At 46.9% G+C, this 23,995-nt stretch overlaps 1 protein-coding gene across 4 annotated transcripts; it reads right to left on the bottom strand.

Moving 5' to 3' along the window:
* Positions 1-8,364: 8,364 nt before the first annotated feature.
* LOC148938158 (uncharacterized) lies at positions 8,365-23,022 on the bottom strand. 4 transcript variants are annotated; one of them, XM_089083259.1, is made up of 3 exons: positions 17,387-18,194; positions 15,128-15,232; positions 8,365-9,729 (listed from the first exon to the last, which is right to left on the bottom strand). In XM_089083259.1, exons 1-3 carry the CDS (start codon positions 17,405-17,407, stop codon positions 9,538-9,540), a joined length of 318 nt encoding a protein of 105 aa, XP_088939385.1. In that variant the 5' UTR covers positions 17,408-18,194; the 3' UTR covers positions 8,365-9,537. The 4 variants fall into 4 exon arrangements, 2 of the variants coding, with proteins under 2 accessions (XP_088939385.1, XP_088939390.1); XR_016140877.1 differs by lacking the exon at positions 17,387-18,194 and adding an exon at positions 22,448-23,022 and having other exon boundaries at positions 8,366-14,782; XM_089083264.1 differs by having other exon boundaries at positions 8,366-14,782; positions 17,387-18,203.
* Positions 23,023-23,995: the final 973 nt, after the last annotated feature.

Here is a 23,995-nt window from a genome sequence, read left to right as displayed (position 1 = left end):
GTAAATGTTCGAGAGCGATCGAGTTAGGTAATCAACGCCTCTCAAACGATTCCAAACGATTCGCGCGCACGACTATCGAAGAAACTCGAGCTTTTACAATACTTTTTAAATTTCACGATCTTCACAATTACGATATTATTGTCTTTTAACAGGTCAACTTAAAACTTGAATTTTTACCGATTGATTTTAACGACTTGTCGCGAAGCCGTTTGTTTTCCCTTTGTGTATATAAATAATATATATTATATGTAATAATATAATAATATATAATATAATAATATATTTGTTTGCATATGAGAAACAGACGAGGAATGTGGATAAGACATATATCTATTTTTATGTACATTAACTTTAATCCCGGTTTAAAAACTAGAAATAAATGGTTATCCTAAAATTAAATCTAAAATTAATCTAGATTAAAATTAACAGACACCGATAAAAATGAACGATATTTTATTCTCGATTTAATTCGCTTTTTATCTTTTCCAATTCTTGGAAATAGAACTTATTAAAGGAAAATTCATACATATTAAAGAAAACATATTAACATATTACAAAACATATTAAAGAAAAGTGAGAACTTATTAATATTAAAGAGAAAAATTATTAAGCGCTGGTAGAAATGAATAATAATGGATTTGTGATAAACAGAAAACAATCGCTAATGCATAATCATGATATTCTGTTTCAATTTGATGAGCACAATCTGCCTGCAAATCTAGTGCTCCGCTTTTAGAATTTCGGCGTACCTGATACGGTGCCCGTTTCAGAGAATTCTGTAACGATCATACGCGAAGATAAGAATCCAGAAAGAGAGAGAGAGAGAGATATGGAGTGAACATATTCAAGTTCTCATAGATATAATCTTTTCTCGGAAATCTGTCTCTTTCTTGGAAATCTTTCTAGACTACGAGCATCCTATCGAGAAATATCGCCAAATCTGATTGCGATAAAAGGTTTGTCAATTTACGCGCAATAAAAATCTGGTATCGAAATCTGATATCAAACTTTAGGTACAGATAACAGTGAACTCATTTTATAAAAAAAATAGAGATGTCCCAGTGGGAAAAAATACGTGAGATCACGGACTATTTGCTCGTGATCTTTCACGTAGCGATCCCACGAGCATGCACGACGGTCGAGCATGTCGGAGCGGATATTGCACATCAAAGGAAAACCGCGTAACGTCACCGCCACCCCGCATCTCCCCGCCCCGCCCCGCCCCGTTCGCCACGGCTTCGCGCAAAGGTAACGGCGAACAAACCGCCGTTCGAGGAGCGTTCCATCGCGCAAATGGACCAAGCAACGAGGACGAATGATACCCGAGTTACGAACGAACGGAAGATCCGCCCCGAATCTGGAGGATGTCGCGAATACAAATAGACCAAAATTTACGGCAAACATTTCATCTCTCGTCAAAGGCAAGAGGTGCGCGTGCTCGTTCGCGTTCGTTCGTCCCCGCAGCGGCTTCGATCTCTGTGATTCATCTCGCAAGGGAGATTTCGTATCATCCTTTATTTCCCAACTCTCGCGCGTGAATTTTACGATATCGTATAACGGCCCGTTAGGGGAAAATTGTCCCTGGGATTTTCCCGCTGCTCGTCGATTAAGTAACTTGATTTACGGCCCCTCTTAACCCAAGCATTTCCTGCTGTTTTCGATGAAAATGGATGCCACGAAGAAATTATTTGTTCCGTAAGGAGACAAATCTTATCGTCGATAATGGTCTCTCTCTCTCGAGATTACGATTTTCGGGATTTTTTTAAAATCGTCGACGATCTCCTCTCGATGAAAAACGTACGACGCTTTCCAGAGAGATAGATCCGCTTCTTTCATCATTCTACGTGCCATTAAAAAAGCATTAGGGTGAAGTGACCGAAAAGTAAATTACACTTTACGGAGAGATATCCTGACGTATAAGAGCCGATGTACGAGGTCTTTCGCGAGATATTTATTTTTCAATCATCTTGTCTTAATGCGGCCGCGAAATTCTCTTTCCGGAATGGAACTTTCCGTAGGAACTCGAAATCTAGAGAGCTCGCTACAGGAATAACCGAGCGACTAAACGAAATCCGTGGAAAAACACGACACGGATTACCGGGTAAATTTCCTACGAGACGCCCGTCCGTGTTCTCTCTCTCTCTCTCTCTCTCTCTCTCTCTCTCTCTCTCTCTCTCTCTCTCTCTCTTCACGGATGAGTTGTCGCACGTCGCATCGGTCCTGCTCATTCGAATTGCTCCGTCGATTATGAACTGCGGGCTGATGTACAATACGCACGGATGTCGCCACGATAACCGGCTACGGCAGAGTAATCACGCGGAATATTAGCTTTTTCGCCTATACACAGCAGGAATGGACGGGGTGTTCTGTAACCGGTGATGTAACCCGTCGAGGAAGCGACGGCTCTCCTGACTGAAAACTTCATTCCGCGCTGAATAGCCCAATAGCGGGGAATCGTTATCTTTTCCCTTAGGTAGTAGTCGTGGGTACTTAATACTTTTCCATTTCACTTTACCTTTTTCCCTAAAGCTTAATTTTCATACGGGAGGACAGAGGGGTCTCGCGAGAACGCTGCAGAAACGTCTCATTGTAAGGCTACAAACGCGTTACGTAATTCCGCTATAACGTTATTGTACTTAGCCTTTAACAGAATAAACCGGAAATCCAAACTGTGCGCGATTAACGATGCTTTACGATACGTAGAAAAATAATGTGGTGGCACGTGGGTGGGCCAATGTCCGAACGTTCCTTTATGCTTCCTTCCTCCGTTCCCCTCCCCTTCCCCTCTCACTCACTCTCTCTCTTCTTTGATGTCGCTCTGGCAAATTTAAACTCTTTGATTCTTAGACCACCCACTGAATATCGATAGTCCGTTTAAGTTACCGATTGCGTGGACGAACGGTATGAGCGTGGCGTGCATCGAAAACTCGTTATACAGAGTGTCTTTTGTGGAAGTGCACCGCCTGCAGATGTCCGGACTTTCTGATCGATTTTCCCGTAACGAAGATACCGTGGAGTATCATCGTTTCATCGCAGCTTCCGCAATCAAGTATCTTTGTATATTTCACATTAATGTCCTTGGCAAACTTTATTTGAGATTAATTAAAAAAAAGTATGATTTTGTCTATTTGTTCCTCTGAGTTTTCAAAAAACCTTTCAGTTTCGCGATCGTTTATTTAAAATAAATAAATAAATAAAATTACTATTATTTGGATTTTATAAATCTTCGTAAAGAGAAATGGTATTTAAAATTCCACGAAAAATTCGCAACGCGGAGAACACTTTGTATATGTCGCGTCTGCGCCCGTAAGGAAAACAAACGGACAAATTATGAAGCGACCGCAATTGGAAGGAAACGAAGCGTATTATCACGAGATTTTGCCCAACTTCCGTATTTCCATGTATGCGGCGCGAGCGTTCGTTTTTCGTTACGCTTCTTTGTCAGACGGTCGATTATGCGGACGCAATCGCGATGAATATATTCTACGTTTAACGAGTCCCACCGCGAGCGTCATCGCTTTCGCCGGTCGCCGGTGTGACGACAGACGGGACACGATAATCGTTATTACGAAGATAGTGGTAGCCAAACAACTGGAACTAAAGCTTACTACAGTTGAACTACAGTCCGGCTGATAATCGTAACGCGTCGTAAAATTCGATTAAATTATCTATGCGGCAAACCCGTTCCACGATAACGACGTCTCACCGCCTTTGCCGTATTCGCGGAACGCTCTCTCTGGTATCGTTTAATACCAGGATTTGAGATTTTCGAGAGCTTGAGATTTTCGATTCCTCCGCTCTCCGCCGACCGCCGCTTTTTAGGAGAGGCCCGGAGCGATTTCGAGATGACGACCTCTAGGCCGCCCGAGCCGCTCGTCGACACGGCTGTTTCAACGTGAATACACACTTTTCTCTCTCCTCGTGATCGATCGCGCATTTTTTTTAACCGTTTCGTCGCGGGCCGAGCGCACCATTTTCAACCTTCTCACTTTGGTTTCACACAGACTCCGGACCGTCGCCAAGCCATCGGTCGACTCGCGATAGAAACCGAAACGGTGTTCACAGGTGAACAGAGTCGCTTCTCCTCCTCGCTTCTTCCTCGAAATGATCGTCTTTTTCCTCCCTCTCATCTCGAGTACACGAACGACGCGATCTCGCCTGTGACGGAACGCCTGTGCGAAAGGCGAGGTTACAAAAGGCGCGCGATGTGTGTCGCGGCGCAACGCCGGCGATTCGCACGATTGTAGCGAGCGGCATGATAGCGCCTCGGAAAGCCGAGAAACCGACCGACCAACCGACCGGCCGACCGATCGACCGGCCTTCACGCGCCTCGACTCGGCCCCATGGCGCCAAGCTGACCTATCTGCTCGCCACCGATCTTGCCTGTCTTGCTCGGCCAGTCGCGACCGGCCCGATCGTTCTCCGTCACACGCATATGAATTCTCCCACATACCGCGAACGTAACGCGTGTCACCCATTAGGCGCCGCTAATCGGAATTAAGAGATTTTTATCTTCTCCATGAGAAAAGGGGAAACATACGTTTATATAAATTGATCTCGGTCTGAAATAAATCTCGATCGATTATCGTCTCCCGAGATTAGGTCGACTCCGTCTCTCTCTCCATGAATACAATTTTTCGAGAAATTTCTCGACTGGTATCACCTTGAACCAGTTTTCCAAGCTCCGGAAATGGCGCTTTGTCGCGTTGGGATCTGGATATGACACATTCTGCGGCGGCGAGAGGTGACGTAGCGGTAACCGCAATCATCTCTCTACGTATCATTTTTGGAAAATGGAAGGCCGCCGTCAGGTCGCCTTCCGGGAATCACAAATCTCGAGAATTACGCGCGGAGAGATCGAGGAAACTGAAAACTGACAGTGACGTCGAAAGAGATTCCTTCTGCCACTCGTGCACAAATCGACCGCTTTAATTCCTCCCACTCTTTGAGAGAAAGAGAGAGAGAGAGAGAGAGAGAGAGAGAGAGAGAGAGAGAAACTTGGCAGAGGTATCCCGTATTCGGATACCAATTCTCTCTTTCCGAAGCTGATGACGTAAACGACATCGGACAGACCAGTTTCCCGGAAAGCGGAAGCGACTCGGGACCGCGTACTCGGTCGCGATCGAGGCAAGGTCGAAGGACCCGAAAGAAAGGTGGAAGGACGGCGAGGTGAAAAAAGGATTTATCGTCTTTCGGCGGGGCGTCGATCCCTCTACGTTCCACCGGGATTCCCCTCCCGCAACCCTCGTATTCGCGTTCGCGTTCGAATGTATGCGGCGAGAGAGGCCGCTGAAACCTGCTCTCGGACCGGTCGCCGGTTCTTCGTTTTCTGACAGCATCAGACTCTCGAGTGCGCGCGCGCGCGCGCGTACGTTTCCCCCTCGTCCCTTCACCCGCCAAGCCCGCGCACTTGGCCAGCGCCACCGTCAAGTTCAATGCTACTGTTCTTTTTCTTTTTTCCCTCCAGATCCGCATGAGAAAAATAAGTCGATTCATAGTATCTCGCCTGTTCGGCGTTGTCTCTCGTTTCGTTCGTGCTTCCGTCGACCGCGTCTCTTTTTTTCTTTGTTCTCTCTCTCTCTCTCTCTCTCTCTCTCTCTCTCTCTCTCTCTCTCTCTCTCTCTCTGTTGTTATATGTGATCGTTAATAGCCGTCAGATTAGCGGTCGTCGCGAATGTAACCGTATAGCTACCGACTACGTAGGCGGTTACCAATCGTGAGACCTACCCACGTTCTTCGATTTCTGAAAACGTATCACGCGGACGACACGCTTCCATTTCACGATTATTGCCTCGCAACCGGACACTCTAGATGTAATAAGATTCAAAGATATGCGAAAACACACTGACCTCACAAAGCTCGACCGCGCGATGGAATTTTTCGTTCGAACCGTTCGCTCCCGCCTTAAATCGCACTCGAGGATCTCCTTCGAATTCGATATCGAGGATCGTCCTCTCCGCCATGTGCGCCGGTTGGCCGGTTCTATTTTCAGAATTTCAAAACGTAATCGATATCGGATTCCGTTTCTCTCGGGCCGAAATTCCCAAATCTCTCGAGATGTGTGTGTTTGAGGAAGGATTCATTCAGCAACGAGATTGGAAAGCGGGGAAGCGCTAATCTTACGGGGTTTCGTGCAAATAATCAGAGCCATCGGATAACACGAACACGTTTAATCAAAGCGAGGAAACGTAAACAAATGCGCGCCAAGAGCAATGGATCGTTTAACGAGCTGACATATCTCTCGCATTCGAGAGACGCTGAGCGAGGAAACTCGAAGTCCGGTTGCTGACGCGGCGTGTACCACCATTTTTCACGACTGACTCTTGCTTCCGAGAAGAGGAGGAAGAACTCTCGGTCTCGTCGGGCTCCACTTTCGGCCTGCGAGGTGAACGCTAGGCGTCGTGAGGCAGCGCGACACACGGCTATATTAAACCCTGCCGCCAACTCGGGTGTACGTGCACGCACGCACGCACGCACGCACGCACGCACGCACGCACGCACGCACGCACGCACGCACGCACGCACGCACGCACGCACGCACGCACGCACGCACGCACGCACGCACGCACGCACAGACAGACACGTTTTGCATCGTCCTGCAGGTCGTAAACGTGCGCATAAAGCACGAGCGTATCTCAACTCGAGTGCCTGAGTATGTTACAGCTTCTCTTTGCTTTCTCTCGACTCTTCCATCGCACATGATGTTCGATCATACATAAAATAGTCATCTCCGTATTAGCAAAGCTGCGGTGCGGGAGAGAAAATTGAGATCGAGAGCGAGATAGAACGCTCGATTATCCCTAGGCGAGGCTCGTCCGGATCGAGGGACAAAGAGCAAGAGTCGTTCGTCGATCGAGGACGAAATCGCATAAAATTGCGTCACCGCAAGGAACCTGTCGTTTCTCGTAATCTGCCAAGTTACGCAACGAAATAGCGGCAGTTACCTTGGCCAATGCAAATACGCGCCATCGCGTATTCGTCTCGGCTACTGCAACCGGTATAGTGTGCCACGAAGAACACATTTGGCTCTCTCACGATCGGCATATCACTGATTTGATAATAAAAAAAGGAGACAGAAAAAGAGAGAGAGAAAGAAAGAGAGAGAGAGAGAGAGAGAGAGAGAGAGAGAGAGAACGTAGACACGTAAAATCCTTCCGTACACGTTTTATTCGTTTTCCAGACGTTATTTTGTTCATAGAAACGGTTAGATCGTGCGAAACTCTCACGAGATTGAGTCGAGCGTGTTTCAGAATTACAAAATCGACAAAGTTTTCGATGAGCACGTTTCAGCCTGATTGACTTTCACCTTTGTAAAGTTAGCACTCCACTTTCAGAATATCAATGTAATGTTGATAGCTTTTCCTCGAAGAACCGTCGATTGCAAAAGGCTATTCCTGATTGCATGTTATCTTAATGTATTTAGCACTCGAAAGGATATTGTAGAGGATCTAATAAATAACGACTCTAAATTTCATTCAATTTTAGTCTTTCTTATGTTTAAAAACTCGCCTCTACGAAATTCATTAAAATTCATCTTATCCATCTTTTATTCATCGTCTTCTTTCTCCGACAAAAAAATATATATGATGCAATAAGCTTTCGGTCACTAATAATACGATTTAACCATTGTTGTCATTTTATTTTCGATGGAGGTGAGGGAGGGGGCGGGGATAACGAGAGTTGTCAATACAATTATCTGTCAAACGCGTAAATAAACAGTTTCATCGATAAAAAGGTGATATATCGCGTTGATGAGAGGGAGAACGAGTTAAGTGCATGATGAAAATTTCGTTTTAAATTCAAAGGTTGTAGCTCTCGCCCGTGATAAGGCTTATCATTAACTGAGAATCTTATCGTGACATTAGCATCGTGTAAATCAACAACGAGATAGACAGCGAGCGCGTACGATCGTCCACGAGCTGTTCGTTCCTCTCGGAATTCATTTAAATACAGCCACGTTGATTTTCCGTGGCGTGCGCGTGTCTCGGCTTTTCCTCGATCGCCAACTTTTATTTTAGGCCTGATGACGATCGCGAGGAGTTCGCTCTCAAGCTTCGTGCGAACGCATATACATGTATACATATATCATCATCATCGTCGTCATCATTATCATTATCATTATCATTATCATCATCATCATCATCATCATCATCATCATCATCATCATCATCATCATCATCATCATCATCATCATCATCATCATCATCATCATCATCATCATCATCATCATCATCATCATCATCATCATCATCATCATCATCATCATCATCTATATATATATATATATATATATATTTAGATATATATAGATATATATAGATATAGATAAATACATAAATATATATGTATATATATATATATATATATATATATATATATGTGTGTGTATATATGCGCACACGTAGCACGTCGTGGCATGGCTACGTTTACGTTTAAAAAGATATCGCCGAATCGTCGTTCGAGTGATAACGGGAAACGAAAACAGCCTCTCGCAAGCCCCAAGCGACGAGCGGCGCGTCGCGTATCGCTGCGCGTAGATATGTGGGAGGTATCATTTCGACGGTTCATACGTGTCTCTTCAAAATTCCCTTTTCAGATCTCCCTGTTGAATTCGAATGACGTTCGAAAAATCACATACACACGTGCAACGATCAACTGTTCTCGCGCGATTCGTTCGCGGATCCCCCCCCCCTCTCCCTGGAGTAATCGCGCTACCACGATCCCGTGGTAGGATCGCAGGTTTTCCGCGATGTCTCGCAGTTACAATCCGACCTGCACCCTGCCGTTATTACGCTATTACGACCCGGGGGTCTCTAATGGGGGCCCATGCTGCGCACGAGGGAGTCACGTTGCCGCGTAATGCACACGCATCGCCCCCGTCCGTGTTGCGCATACAGATGAACGTGAAACGCGCGCGTCTCAGCTTTAAACCGCTCGCCGTTCATCACGCACGCACGCACGCACGCACGCACGCACGCACGCACGCACGCACGCACGCACGCACGCACGTATGCACGCACGTAGGGGGGGGTTTCGGAGCGGCGAGCGGCTTGGCGCACAACTCTCTCATCGCTATTTTGTCGCGACCGGAGAAATAAGGAGAGAAGTTCGAGAGAAGAGAGAAGAAAGAAGAGAGAGAGAGAGAAAGAGAGAGAGAGAGGAGGGAGGAAAAATTAGTATTGTTATTAATAGCGCGTAGAGACGCGCGCGAAACTTACATTGATCGAATATCTTAAGCATCGCTTTCTTCAGCTGCATAGTCAGGCCGACGAGCGCGCGGCGCGAGATCGCCCCGACGAGGAAACAATAACGACACACAGAGTACGACCTCTCGTTGTCTCGCGCGATCCGCCCGACCGCTCCAGTCCATCGTCGATAAGGCGAAACCTTCAAAGAGCCACTGGCCGTCGACCGACAACAGGACGCTGCATCTCGCCGCACGACGCGGTCGCGGTCGCCCGGCGGCGAGTCGACATCCTCTCCTTCCTTCTCTCCTTTCGCTTCCTCTAGGTCAGCAGGCGCGCGCGTGTGCGCGTGTTACGTGCATGCGTGTGCGTGCCGCATATGCACGATATGCAGTACTCGACTTATTATGCGTGTCCGTGTGTATGCGCGCACTACCACTACCACCACCACCACCACCACCACCACCACTACTACTATCACCGCCGCACCGTCACCGTCACTACCACAGCGGGGAAGTCGTTGTTCCTCGTCACTTCCGGCGAGCTGGAATCCGCACGATGAATGAACTCGTTCGTGTAATAACACGTCTCCCGCGTTGCACGGCCTCCTCCCGAGTAAGAAGGTAGGCATACAAATTTGAGGGCCGCGGCCCACGTGGCCCTGACTGAGCCACTCGAGGTAAGTGCGGGCGCGCGAGATGGCGAGCCGAGAGCTCGGGATTACCCGAGGGAAAAACGATCCTCGTCAATTAAATTCAAATTCCCGACAAAATTCGCTCGTGTGCCTCACTCTCCTCCGGAAGCGGATTGCGCTCGCCCGCGGGTGGCTCGCTCGGCTTTATCGCGTTCTCGAGCGAGTTACGTGACTTGCCTGCGACACGGAAAAACCAAGGAGGCAACACCGCGATCCGTTACGAGCCATCCACCTTTCGCAACGGTCTTTTATCCCTTTTGTAAACCGCGCGCCCGTGGACGGACGCGCGTGGAGAAAGATCATAAATCGGCGACGGCGAAATTCGCGACTTACTAAGTCTCACGAGAGTCTTAGGTGCGTAGAGATACCGATCTATCTCGTATCTACGTATCGCGTATCGATGTCTAATCGAATCGCGTGGATCTCGCAAAGAGAGAGACTCGACTACTATCTTCCAAATTTAGGCGCTCTCACACGTCGAGAAAAGCCGCACGTTTTACGGTCCTGGTGCTCCGTCCGCGCGCAAATGCATGTCTCTTTCAGAAAAGCTACGGCTCCGGAGGACGGGATCTCTCTTTCTTCTGCGCGTATCAGCGATGACGACGCGCAAATCCACTCCGCTCCCGGTTTGCGAGAGGTTCGCGCGATGCCGATTCCGAGGACGCGCGTGCTGCACCGCGCGCGAGTTTAGTTGCGACTGTTAAGAGTCGGGTCGAGTACAGTCGACTTGAGTTCGGTCGAGTCGGAGTGCGGTGCGGTGCGGTGCGGTGCGGTGCGGTGCGGTGCGGTGCGGTGCAGTGCAGTGCGGTGCGGTGCGGTGCGGTGCGGAGCAATGCGGTGCGGTGCGGTGCGGGTGCGGTGCGGTGTGGTGTGGTACGGCGCAATGTGAACGAAGTGAGAAGAGAAGGGGAAAAGAGAGAGAGGAAGGGGGAAGAGAAAGAGACAGAGAAGAGGAGGAGAGCGGAAGAGAGGGAGACAAAGTTTCTAACGTCGCTCTGTGCGCCTCTATTTTCAGAGCAAATCAAATTATCGGGGAACCGTAACCAAAATCAAGACGGGGGCGAGAGAGACGATTCCTCTCCGAACTTATCTCAGGGAAATACGAAACGCATCGCCGTATGTATAACATGACACGAATGACGAATGAAAATTATACGCGCGATACTCGGCTACACGCGCAAGTGAAGTCGTCTCCTCCCCTTCCCGCCCGTGATAGGAAAAAGTTTTGTCGATCGCGAGTCAAGCCCAAAGAGATAAATACCCCCTTTTATCTCGCTTCATTATACATAATACGCTTGCATCGTCACATTCGTGCGATAACTATATGCGCGTGTACGAATGCGTGTACCCGTGCACGCGTCACCAGACGGAAGGAGAGGGAAGAACGCAGAAAGCAAAAGAAAGAGAGGAGAAATGAGGGAGTAGAGGAGTTTAAAAAGAAGCGTACGGCCAGACCTTGTCACCAGACCGAATAGTCATTCTGCTCGCCCGCGCTCTATCACAAAGGTGGACAGACTTACATACATACGGACAGATTTATTTGAGATATCGGTAAACGTCGTCGAATAATGTGTTCCACGCGATTACCTTCCATTTTTATCTTTTTATAGAACTCCCGGTCGGCGGATCGCGACGTCAGGAGTCGAAAAATCGTTCCGCTTTTTTCCCCCGCATTCGACGTCGGAACAAATTAGTTTTCTCTCTATGACACTGCCGAACGGTCAAGAGGCTTAAAATTTGTAAATTGCTCAAGTCTAGTGAAAAAAAAAAACAAGGTAATATGCGCCACCGTCGTGCGAAAAATGGAACAAAATGAAAGGAGAGATTACACACACACACACACACACACACACACACACACACACACACACACACACACACACACACACACCACACACACACACACACACACACACACTTCTCTTTCTTAAAGCAACTCTCTATGGAGATGGTATAATCCAAGTTAAATTTCAGGATAGAATTCCATTTATAATTCTGCACGCCACACACGTATTTTGATATATGCACGTATTTTAATATACATTTTTTTTTATACAGGCGTGAATACCGGCTCGTCGAATATCCTTTTGTGTACGATAGCATAAAAATGAAATTCCGCCTTGGATTTCGGCGCGATTTCAGTGGCTTTTGATACGAGGAGAGAAAGAGAATTCTCAAAGAGAGTAGACGCTTTCGATTTCCCACGCGCGCGTATCGCGCGATTTCCATGCGCCTATTCCTCGTACATTTCCACTAGTCACACTCGTTTTTTTTTTGTTTTTCTCCTAACATTACGGTGCATGGAATGAAAAAAAAAAAAAAAATCGTAATACTGACGCGCGTAATATGGAAGCGATAAACACGTGAGCGCACCGCGTGTATTGTGCGCCGTGCCGTATCGACGCACGCACGTACACGCCGAGGCGTCTCCGTCGGATTATGCAACTGATGAGGTAGCGTTCGTGGTATCGCCACGGTATATCGAGATAACAGCCTAGAGTTCGTAGCGTCAGCGTTAAACACGGCGACGAACCACGAGAATCTTTCCTTCCTTCTCCTTTTTCCTCTCTCTTTCTCGCGCGCGCGCGCGCGCGCGCGCGTGCGCGCCAAGCCGCCCTTTCTCGCACGTCAGAAGCGAAAAATCAGAACGAGACGAATTTCCTCTTTTCCTTTTTCCTCTTCTTTCGAACGTTCGGAATAGATCGCGTGCCGTCACCTCGACGTAGATTTTACAAAGTGCGCGCCGGGGATACCTCCCGGGTTCCCGCGAATTAATGGATAGTTGTAGATCTTGATCAACTTGAGCAACCGCGCGTCTGCTGGAAAATTACAGCGCGCGTAGGTTGAATTATACGTTCATTTATTAATGAAGCGCCACTGAAAAGAGCGAGAGGGATTATTACCGCTCAATGCCTATCGAGTGCGGTAACACGCGGAGGATTTACTTCAATGTACAACGTGGCAGAAGGATTTACATGCTTCTTGTTTTTTCTTTCTTTCTTTTTTTTTTTTCACATTGCAGTTCCAGCGTGCGATTGCGATTAGCTATAAGCGGTTTTAACGCGAGGCCAACTCGCAGAGCGGTAACGTTTTAACCGATCATCTTTTTCGGATCGATCCAACGCGTTTCTTCGCGCCTCGTTGTTGTAACGGAATTGCCACGGCAGTCGGCTGCGCAGCTCACGAAACGGACGGATTTCTCTTCGCGGACGATACGTTTTGCGATGTTTACCTCGCGAGAGCAACAATCGCTCACGCAACTCTGTAATCGCTCACTCGGGGAATTTCCTTCATATCCGTGATATAAATGAATTATAAATGCAACTATTCTATTTTTTTCTACTTAAGTCTCGGAATGTATTTCCGACAACTGATCTGTGAACTGAACTGTGAAAATTGCAATTCTAATTAGGATAATGAGATGTTATTTTATTCTTAGCGACTTAATCGCGAGTCGTCAAAGAAAATCTTAGATGTATCGTGAGACGGAAAAAAAAAACAAAAAACAAAAAAAAAAACACCTGGCATTCATAAGATCCCGTTACCCTAATATAATTAAAATTCTGCTCAGGTTCTAATCGGTTCTTCTTCCGCCATTCGTGTCTACATATTTTTTTTTTTCTTTATTCATCACAAATCGCTCGTTGAAACGCGTTCTCCTAAACGAAAAGAGGGTTTCTTCTACATCGATACGTAATTCGGAAATAAGGTGTGCAGGATCGATGACATATCGTAGACGCCATCGTCACCTTGACCGATCTAGACGCCACGCGTTTGTCGCAATATCGACGCCGTGATGCTCTCCTCGGCATTGACACGCCCGTCAATTCCAATGACAATGACAATGAGGCCTGCCCGCGCCCATCGTGGCCGGGCTCTGTGATCTCCCCTAAGCGATTCCTCCGTCTACCATTTTCAGCCGAAGACGCGAGACTTCTCGGCCGAGAACTCGTACGTTCGCGAGAGCGGAAGACCGTAACCTTCGTAAATTAGCCGCATCCTAATTGATGTATCCGTTCGAGTACTTTCCGCTCCGCGCGCTGAAACGCGTTACCAGCTAACAGCGAGAATAATCGTAGGACGGGCCTGGTTACCCGCTCGAGGTCAGCACTTAGTCAAAAGTGGAATGAAACGCGGATAAAATTAATGTAAAATTGAGACAATTAAAATGCAGTAATTACGGAGTAATATATTCCGGTGCACGAAGGAATCTCAGCGTGTTTAGAATGAACAAATATAATTTGAATTCGACGATTTAGTTTCTTCATTTGTCAACAACAAGCATTTGATGCGATTATTTTCAATTGTCGTCTTTTGTTTTTATCATCTATTAGCATCTGAAGCTTGTTTTATAATCTTGGCACGTGACACGTACCATGTCTCGTGCTGTGTATGATTTAAAACGATTATTCGCGACTGTTGAGTTTTAAGTCTTTAGATATATTCATTTCCTATCAAAGACCAATCTATTTATAAAGTAATGTAAAGTCGTTATACAAAAAATTTTGGATCAAACGCCACAAGTGTCAAACAGGTAATAAAAACAAAGGAGAGACGATATAATTTTGAAAAAAAATTTTTGAAAAATAATTGCATTGAACGTTTACTATTGTTAAAATAAAGCGCTAAAATTGAATTAAGTTATAGTCATTTATTCTAAATATAGTGAATTTCTTTGTGTAGCAGAATATATCCGTCATCCTATAGGCAAACACGATTTTTTTTAGAAGCGTAAACAGAACGCGAAATCTGTTCATCGGAGAGAAGGAAAGGGAGAAAGAGGATTAGGCGTGCCGGGTCAATGAGCCTGGGTCAAACGAGCATGCTAGTATCGAATTAGTCCGTCGCACTGAAATTGACCTCCAGGTTAATTCCATAATCCACGATCTACTGCTGTTCTGTTCTGAGAATATAAAGATCGTACAGTGAGAGAAGGAAGATACATCCGCGGCACGTTAATTCACTTTCAACAAGAATGGATCAGTTTATGACAATAAACGACGCGGACTGGAAGAAGCGTTCCAAAAGCGGCATTCATGTCTCGCGACTCGTAAATCTATTCCGCGTGGAAGGTGAATTGTGTAACGCGCAAAAGGAAACAGCTTATCGGAGAACCAATCGAAATTCCAATCCGCTTTTATCTCCCGTTGTGTGTCGCGCCCCATTCCTCCCCCCCCCCGTCCCCGGAGGGGGTCAACATTGGTCGAAAATCGCCCGGAGCAAGTGTCAAACGGATGAGAGGACTTACCCGGCTTCCTGCGGGAGCTCCAAAGCACGGGAGGATGCGCGGATGCGGCGACGGCAGCGGCGGGGTTACCGCCGGAGGCAGCCAGCTTGACTGCGTTCCGCGAACCTGCAAACCAATCGACAAACTGTTCAGGCCGAGAGCTTTGTGTTTTCAGTCTTCTTCTTCTTTTTCTTCTTTTTTTTTTATTTTTATTTTTTTCCCCCTCTTTCTCACGCCGCTCGCGCGTGAGAGTCACGCTTTTGAAACGCGACGACAGGCGGCGAAAACAAACGGACGGAAGTGACAACGCGTTGCATCGCTCATTTGCGTCGGTCATCAGATGTGACGTGCGGACGCGTCGGTCGATGGTATTTTTTTTTTTTTCCCGCAGTTGTGCGGTCTCGCAATTAATCAAGAATTAAGAACGTCCACGAGTGGACGGGGAGGAGGCGGAAAGATCCTATCGTCCTATAACGCAATATCTCGAGAACGTGGATTCGACAAGCGGTGCTAGAATCACAAGAACGGGAACATCGCTGTCTCTCGAAAAGGCGGGGGCGATGGGAGGAGAGCGGGAGGGGAAGGAGGGAAAACCATTATCGATGGTTCATTAAAGCGAGTACAACGCGAGGCAATACGACGCCCGGTATTCGGTTTCGCTGTCGCGCGAATGATAAAGCGACGCGGCCGTCCGCGCGGCGACATTGAATCGCAGGTGTCGCGCGCGCGAGCGCGCGTTGTTCGTTTGACAAATTGATAATTGTTACCGGCGCTGCGCGTCACAAGTTCGCGATCCAATTGAGCCTCTCGATGACAAAAACAAAAAAAAAAGAAAGAAAAAAAAGAAAGAAAAAAAAGAAAGAAGAGAAGAGAAGGTAGAAATTTATTCGGATCTCGCAACCAGTTACGCTATTCAGGACACCACCGAGTAAACTAATGAGCAACGCGAGCCGGAAGAAGAAATAACGAGGAGAGATGGCAGCAACGCAGCTCGCGTCGTTCACAGTCGTTGCCGGGGATCGTTTTACACGGCCGCCTTTGCGAGGCGAGACGCGAGATCCGTCCATCCGTCCGTCCGTCCGTCCGTCGGCACTCACAAAATCCGTCCGGCTGCTCGTCGATCTCGGGACTGGACGAGGTAGCGCAGCTGCAGGTGCACGAGCAGAACAGCCTCCTGCCGCCGTCGCGATTAGCCAGGTAACAACGCTGTCGTCCACCGATGGCCATGGCGAACGGAACGGCGGAACGCGCGGCGGAGAAGTGACTCTCGCGGATCCGCTCGCCGAATCCACCGAGGAGAATCGAACGAGATCGGCCTCTCCCCGCGGCGTCCCCGGGCGAATTAACCTTGGATGGCCTCGACGGTAAAGACACGCGTGAAGAGAACGACATGCGTGCTTTAACGCGATTCCTCGTGCACACGATTCCACTCGTATCCCTTTCCGTATCTCACGGTCGATGCCGGCCGGCCTCCGTCCGTCCGTTTACGACGACGTTTCGACGATCGTTAGCTAATGCGATCGCCAACCGATACGTGCATTATAAACTTACGATCCGCGCCACCGATCTATACTCATCGGCCTAATGGCCGCGCCGCGCCGCCCCGCCCTCGCTCGTACGGGAGGACGCTATTTTTGGTGTCACTTCGGGACGACGGCTATAATCGCCGATTACGCGAAAGGACGATAAAGCGATTGTATCTAATATAAAACGCCCTTGGATCGTCACGTATATGATACCCACATGCTCGTTTCGCGTAACATAATGACGCATTTTTTTCCGCTACAACGGTATTGCGGAACTCTCATTATCAGTTCCTCGACAAATTTCCGATGAGTATCTCTCGTCACTCGCGTCCGCTCGTGCTCGTTGCCGTCGTTGATGAATTGCGAGAAACAGACGCAAAGGGGGAAGAGGACGAGGGGGAGGGGGGGTGGGACTAGAAGCGAGCGAACGTACACTCCGGTTTCTCGCGTTCGCGGCGTAGTCGCGCGATCTCCCGCGCGTCTTGGTCGCGTCTTTATGAAGTGTATGCACGCGAGAATCCGATCGACATGCACGCGAGATCCATAAACATTAATCCAATCGCACGTACGGCATTTTAATGATACGATATGGCAGTACGTGCGCATCCGGTCCCGAATGGGTCCTGCACACTTTATTAAAAGCTCCACGTTATCTTATATCCTCGCGAAACTTGGCCGGGTCCAGATGTCTCATTATTTCCGAGGCGTTATTTCTCGTAAAAGAAAAAAAAAAGAGAAGAATATAAATAATCACCTCGGGAAACTCGCGCAACATTGTGCATCCATCAGTTAAAGCCTGGCGTTTATCGGTCGGAACTCCAGAATGAAGCGGTCGTCATTACTGCGTTTCCCTTTCGTAATGAACAGCCCTTATCTTTCCTTCTCCCCGTTTCCCCGGTTTTCACGATCTTTCCGAATGTTCTGCGACGACGACGACGACGACGACGACGGATTCGGAAGGACGTAGGCTCGGCATCGGTCAGCGCGGCATATTTACGTAACCATATCGATCGTTCCCTTAGCAAATATAGGCGCCCACGCGTCGCAAACGACGCAAAGTAGACGTCACGAGAAATATGCACACGGTAGTTGCAAAATATCGCGCGCGCGCACGACAGGGTCGTTGGCTTATTGACACATAAAAAGTAATTAGCGATTGGCAGGTGACGTCGGAGATAAGATATATATCCCTCGAGGATCGCGTCGCGACGTATGCAGGTGGGAAGGTAGATTCGCCCGTTGCATAGAACAATGTAGCGAGCGAGCGAGCGCGCGCGCGCGCGCGCGCGGGGCTGGCCGTTTACGTAACCACAAGTCACCGCCGATCCTTCCTTTTTTTATTGTCCGTTGCTGATAAACATATTTGTTCGCGCTTCTGACGTCGCAAATCAATCCGCAATTCCGAGAACGGTATCCCACGGCGCTCGATCGAGCCGTGCGTCAATTCGTAAGCCGAAAAGGCGAGCCCTCGACGCACGGAAAGGACTAATCTATCTCATACGTGATATTCTCACGGGGATCTTTTCTTTTCGGAGAAAGGTTTTATCTATTCTATTAATACACAAACAACAATTTTTTGCGTTAATGAATTGTCTTTTTAAATGTTTTACAACATTTTTCTCATGTCTCGGATACCATCAAAGCTGTAACTAACGGAAATTCCAGAAATTATTTATTACATCAACGGATAGAAAATAATATTTTATGTGATAACAAAAAAATTTATTTACAGTCAAGAGTATTAAAGTTGTATTTTATAATGAATAATGAAAAAATAAATAAAAAATTTCGGGGAGGAAGTTTGAACATTCAACTCTCTTCCTGAATATATTCATGAAGATTCTTAATCTTGTATTGCAAATACCTTGAAATTCGAAGTAAAGTTAATTTCTAAATAAAAATGACATTTCGAATTTCAGTAGAATGGGAATTTTATGCTGATAAAAGTATTTTTCGTGATATATTACTACGAACTACGTGTATGCATGACGTAATAATAAATATAGCGATTTGACTCAGGTATCATTTTTATGAATTCATGATACTTTTCTTTAAGAGATACAAAGCTTTTTCTCTCTATAATCTAAAATCTTGTGTAAAGCATTTTGTGTCGGCATTTGTTATATATTTATTATTTATAAAACAAAATATAATCGAAAGTAAACGCTACGCGTTCTGTTATAGACATTGTAATCTAATATATTTATACTGTATAATTTGTACCTCCTCCATAATAGAAAATTTCTCTAATTTCAAACATTTCCCTTCTTATTTTTATCCTTTGATATTTATATCCCTTGTAAAATCCTTATTTCAACGTGAACCTCCGATTTTTCACGATAGAAGGTCAAGAATGAAACAAAGGCTGCGTTCAGCAGAAAAAGTAGCTTTGCAACTGTTGTAAGATTTTTATGATTGATTCTTCTACTAATTCCCCTTACTGAATCTAAATGTATAGACCAATATTAAAGAATCTTACAACGGCTGTTTTTTTTCTGCTGAATGCAACCAAGGATTCGCGCTATTCTTTGCCGAACTAACATCATAATCGAACATAATTGAAACGAAGGAGCTTTAAGAGGATGTTCCAACTCGCTTTTGGGCAAAATTTGGATCGCAAAAGAAAGCGACACATATCCCGTATTCTCGGAGAATCGTTGAAGTCATTCTTCATGACGGATGGAATAAATTACGTATCGCTATGCGTAACCTCGGTCACGAGTCTTTTATCTTCGTCACAAAAAGCGGAAACGCAAACGTGAACGAATGCGCGATTAGAACTCGTCACGAACTCGTCTCGTGTACATTGTCGTTGGGTAAATAATCAAGCAGCCACGTAACGTCTAGCGCCTATCATATCGTTTGTATTCCTGCCTGAACTTTCGTGCGACGTTGTACAGAAAAATTGTCATTTTTTTTAACGACATTTTTTTTGGATACTTTAGAAGTTAGAATAATCTCTTCGTTTCTGATCTCAAATGAAAAAGATATTAAATTTTGTAAATCATAACTTTGACTTGACTTTAACTCTTTGTTTAAATTTCGGAGGTGGTTTGAATTTCTTCAACTCCTCTCTCTGGATACGCCTCATGGATGGATTGCAATTTATCTTGTAACCTCCCGTGTCACTCCTGGTGACCGCGAGAACTCCGTCATCGATAGTCGATTTCCTCCTTCGACCCTACACTCATTTGACGCGCCACCAAAACGTTAGCCACGATCCGCGAAAGTGTGCCATGGTCTCGAGGAAGGTTTGGAGAAGCCGCCGCCGCCGCCGCCGCCGCCGCCGCCGCCGCCGCCGCCGCCGCCGCCGCCGCCACGGTGGGTGTTTACCGAACGAGACGTGTTTGCTGCACGAGCGCACCGCTTTCTTTTTCACCGAGCGCCCGGCTTGCTATCCCGTATCGACTTTCCGTTAGCCAGTCGCGGCACGTATTCAGGCAGAAACGTATTAGAAATCTCACGGTGGCGAACCGCCGATCGAATCGCTCGACTTTCGCGCCGGTCGAAGGACCGCCAACGACGTCGCCGGGATCCCCTCGCGAGCCTCTTTTCAGTTTTCGCGCCCTCGCGCCTCTTCGCAGGGGCGAACGACGGCGAGCATCCCGAGGTCGCGAGATAAAGAGCGAGCGACGACGAAATGATGCGCGTTTCCCGTCCAATACTCGCGCCGATAAGCGTTTATCGCGCTCGAATCGCGCGAGAGAGTCCTCGCTCGGCTCCAACTTTGCCCAATTAAAAACGCCACCGGGAGGGGAGTTCTGTTTTCTTCTATCTCTTTTTCTTTTTTTATTATTACGATTCCCGCTGCACCGCCCGTGGTGGTTTCTTTTCAATCTTCGTCTCACCTCCCTCTACCTTGCCCGAACGCGCACCTGTCCCATTTCGAGTGAGGAGAACACGATGCAGCGCGGCGGGAGGGAAAAAGATGTAGACCCACGACGATTCGTGGATCTCTCGCACGAATGAGGCTCCCTACTTCCTTTCTACTTCTTTCGTATCGGTTCTTCGCTCGGGAATCAAAGCATCACACGATATTCTCGATTTCGTTTTATCAATTCGCGGGATCGGAGAGGCGCGATTTGTTAGGCAGTTAAGTGGCCAACGCGTCTTCGGTTGGGCTCCTCGCCGCGCGCGACGAGCCCCGAGCAATGCGTGACACGGCAGCGAATCGAGGCCGTTTGCCGACAGGAAATAATCAGACGGATACACATGCAGCGTGCGTTACGCGTTGCGTGTAACTTTGCACTTGCAACAATATATTGCGCATGTTGCGCACACGCGTCGCGTCGCGTCGCGGCGCGGCGCGGCGCGGCGCGGCGCCTCGTTCCGTCATCTCGCGATACGAGCCGACACTCCGCCGAAGAACGGTGGTATCTACGATACTTTATCGCGAGCATATCTACGCCGCCAATATCGATACGCCACTGAATCAAAGCGCACTCGCTCGATGTTTCATCGAAAGGGGGGAAAAAAACACGAGAAAGAAAGCAAAAAACGAAATCAGATAGATAAAAGTGCCAATCACGTTGTCAGGCGCTCGAGGATTTATCGATCGTCCTATATTTATCGACCACTTTATTAAGTCTCTTAGACTTTGTGCACTTCCTCATTTCGGTGATTATATCCCGTATATCGCGTCGCGTAATTACATGGATGCGATACCGGGATCTCATCGGAGTTTCCTTTTTTCTCGGGGGTCACGTATGTCGGGGGCGCTCGTATGTCCTTAACTAGGGTTGCCATCCGTCCTTTTTTCCCTGGACACTGTCCTCTTTTTTAGGGGGGTTTTTTGAAAGCGACCGGGGTTTCAAGAAATTTTTCTTCTAAATATTTTTGTTTTGATTCTCCTCTCGCATTATCAAATAGCACAGATAAAAGAGTTAAAATTTGTTAATTTTAATACTTAATAAAATACTTAAACTAAATCTATAATAAAACTTTTTTTATTTTAAATCAAAATAGTCTGTATTACTTAGTATCCAATTCAAATTTCTCTTTGTTCTGGATGCTAATGAACAATTAGATGTGAAATAATTATTCATTTACTGTTCTAATAAATTTTATTAATTTAAGCGCATTTTTGTATACGTCCGAGGTTGTAACCAAAATGTCCGGGTTGGCTTGTAAATCTTAGTTTTGAAAATTTTAATATATAGGCAACCCTAGTCTTAACTGACAGACACACGAACAACGCATGTGAATTCGGTTTTACATACGAAAGGAGTTCCCCTTCTCGCTTCTCCTTCGTCGTATATTCACCTGCATCGCGATTTCGAGAGTCACATATATTTCCAGGTGATTGACATATTTCGGATAAAGAAAATATTTTTAACTCGCCCCCTCAAGAGTCGCATTCCGCGACTGTTCCATGCCGGAGGGAAAGTAATGCCAGAGGTAAACGCGTCGCCGTTAAACCTCGACGACGGCAGCAAATCGAAATTGCCGCGCGAGCGCGTTTCTTTCGCGAATCTCCGGATTAATAAAATGCATTCGCGCACACGTACGATTCGAGATTTCGCAAAGTTTTCAATGACGCGGCATTGAAACTGTCAAGACGCACGCCTCGACTCCCCTTCTCCTTTTTGGCGAATTTCATTCAGCGCATAATCAAGATAAAATTACGTCGAAATACACTCGTGCAACCAATCATTCTCTCCTTTTTTACTCTTCTCTCTCTCTCTCCCCCCCCCCCTCTTTCTCTCTCTCGCTCTCGCACATCTTGTCGCGTCGCGTATCGCAGTTATCAAAGTACTCGGGGTCCATAGGCGCCGGTCGCGGCGCGCAAACCGCGACGTGTCGAGTTGTACCTTACCTTTTGCGAGACGAAAACGACGGCGGTAGCGGAGGCCGAGGGTCGCACCTCGTCGTCGCGACTTCCGCGCGAGTCGAGATTCCAACGGGGATCTTTCCTCCTCTTCCTCCTCCTCCTCCTCGTCGTCTTTTGCTCTTCTCCCTTTGTCCGTCGCCTCTCTCTCTTTTGTGCGCGCGTGACGCCGCGAAAATGCTCGCGCGGCGGCGGCACCGGGAGCCACGGGAACGGCGGAACACACGAATTTTTTGAAGCGACACTCGACGCGCCGCGTCGACCGGCGACGGGAATCCGAGCGACGGGGGGGGGTCGCGGGCGGGAGGTGAAAGAAAGAAAAGGAGGCGAAGGCGTCGTGGACGCCTGTCGTCGGCGTCCTTGGCGCGGAGCGTGGCGTCGTGACGTTGTGTGGCGTGGCGTGGCGTGGCGTGGCGCGACGCGGCGTGACGCTTCCAGCCAGCTTCCACGGCGAACTGCCTACACTGGGCTGCACCGGCTGATAACTGACACATCGGACGGGGCCGCTGTTAAGGACCGACACTCGCCTACGGGTGTCGCGTAGCTTGGTAGAAAAAAAAAAAGCAGCGCACCGCCCGCTAACGCCCTCTCGGGAAGAGTCGCGGCCGGGAAGCAGCAAGCCGAAACTCGGCGTGGAGGATAATCGAGCGCGGTTTCGGAACGGCTTCGATCGAGAGCTTTCCATCCGATTGGTTTAAATCGCAAATTAATTCACAACCCGATGGAATTTCGCTTAAAAAGGCATTTCCAATCCTTACGTAATCCTTTGTTCCTGATGTAATCTGTCTTGTTCGTTACGTAATAAAAGCTTCATAATATTCTATCCATCCATATTATCCGGCTATCGCTGGATAAGAGAGAGTTAACTACTGGTTAAGTGAAGTTCGGAGTTTAATTAAAGTTACCCTTCAGTTAGGGGAATGTTCTGAACGTTACGCTATTTTAAAGCGTGAGAAAATGTTTGTAAGGAAAATTCGCGTCATTAAAAAACTTTCTTATTTTTTTATAAGGAGAGATAGATTTAAAAAAATTCAAAATTTTAAACTGTGAGTAGTCGTTTTGCCTTGAAGAAAACAATAATTATATAAGACATTAAAATAAGATAGAAATAAATAAAAATGCAGACAACAGGGATGTCATTACAGGTATTATTAGAAGAAATATTGTGTATAATTTCCATAATTATGGGGCTCTCAAAAGTGTGGAATCCGCAAAAGTGCGGGGCCCGCAACAAACGTGCGATCACATCTTCTGCATATGCGTGCAAAAATCGGCCTTTTTATATAACATGACGATAATATTTTCAATATATTAAAAAAATATTCGGAATTCATTTTAACTCCGAATATTTTCGGAATCTACATCATACGTTGATTTATAAATTTAAAAAAAATATCATACATTGGAATATTAAATATAGCGATATGGCGATTCGAATTCAGTGCCATTCATATCAATATATCCTTTTATAATTAAAAAACAATATATATAGCTAAACTGAGCAGACCTGTTCCGAAAGAGCTGAATTTTTTTTCT

Source organism: Pogonomyrmex barbatus, unplaced genomic scaffold (genome assembly GCF_055798465.1).
Source record: "Pogonomyrmex barbatus isolate J1 unplaced genomic scaffold, ASM5579846v1 scaffold1, whole genome shotgun sequence".
In the NCBI taxonomy this organism is placed as follows: domain Eukaryota; kingdom Metazoa; phylum Arthropoda; class Insecta; order Hymenoptera; family Formicidae; genus Pogonomyrmex; species Pogonomyrmex barbatus.
Note: the sequence above shows the minus strand (reverse complement) of the source record. Positions and strands in the feature narration are given on the sequence as shown.

Coding starts and splice junctions, on each gene's coding strand:
- LOC148938158 (XM_089083259.1), bottom strand. CDS start 17,407: ATGTTGCGCGAGTTTCCCGAG. Junction 15,233..17,386: donor TGTTGCGCGAGTTTCCCGAG/GTGATTATTTAT, acceptor ATTGGTTTGCAG/GTTCGCGGAACGCAGTCAAG. Junction 9,730..15,127: donor GAGCTCCCGCAGGAAGCCGG/GTAAGTCCTCTC, acceptor TGCGGATTCCAG/CTCGCCGGAAGTGACGAGGA.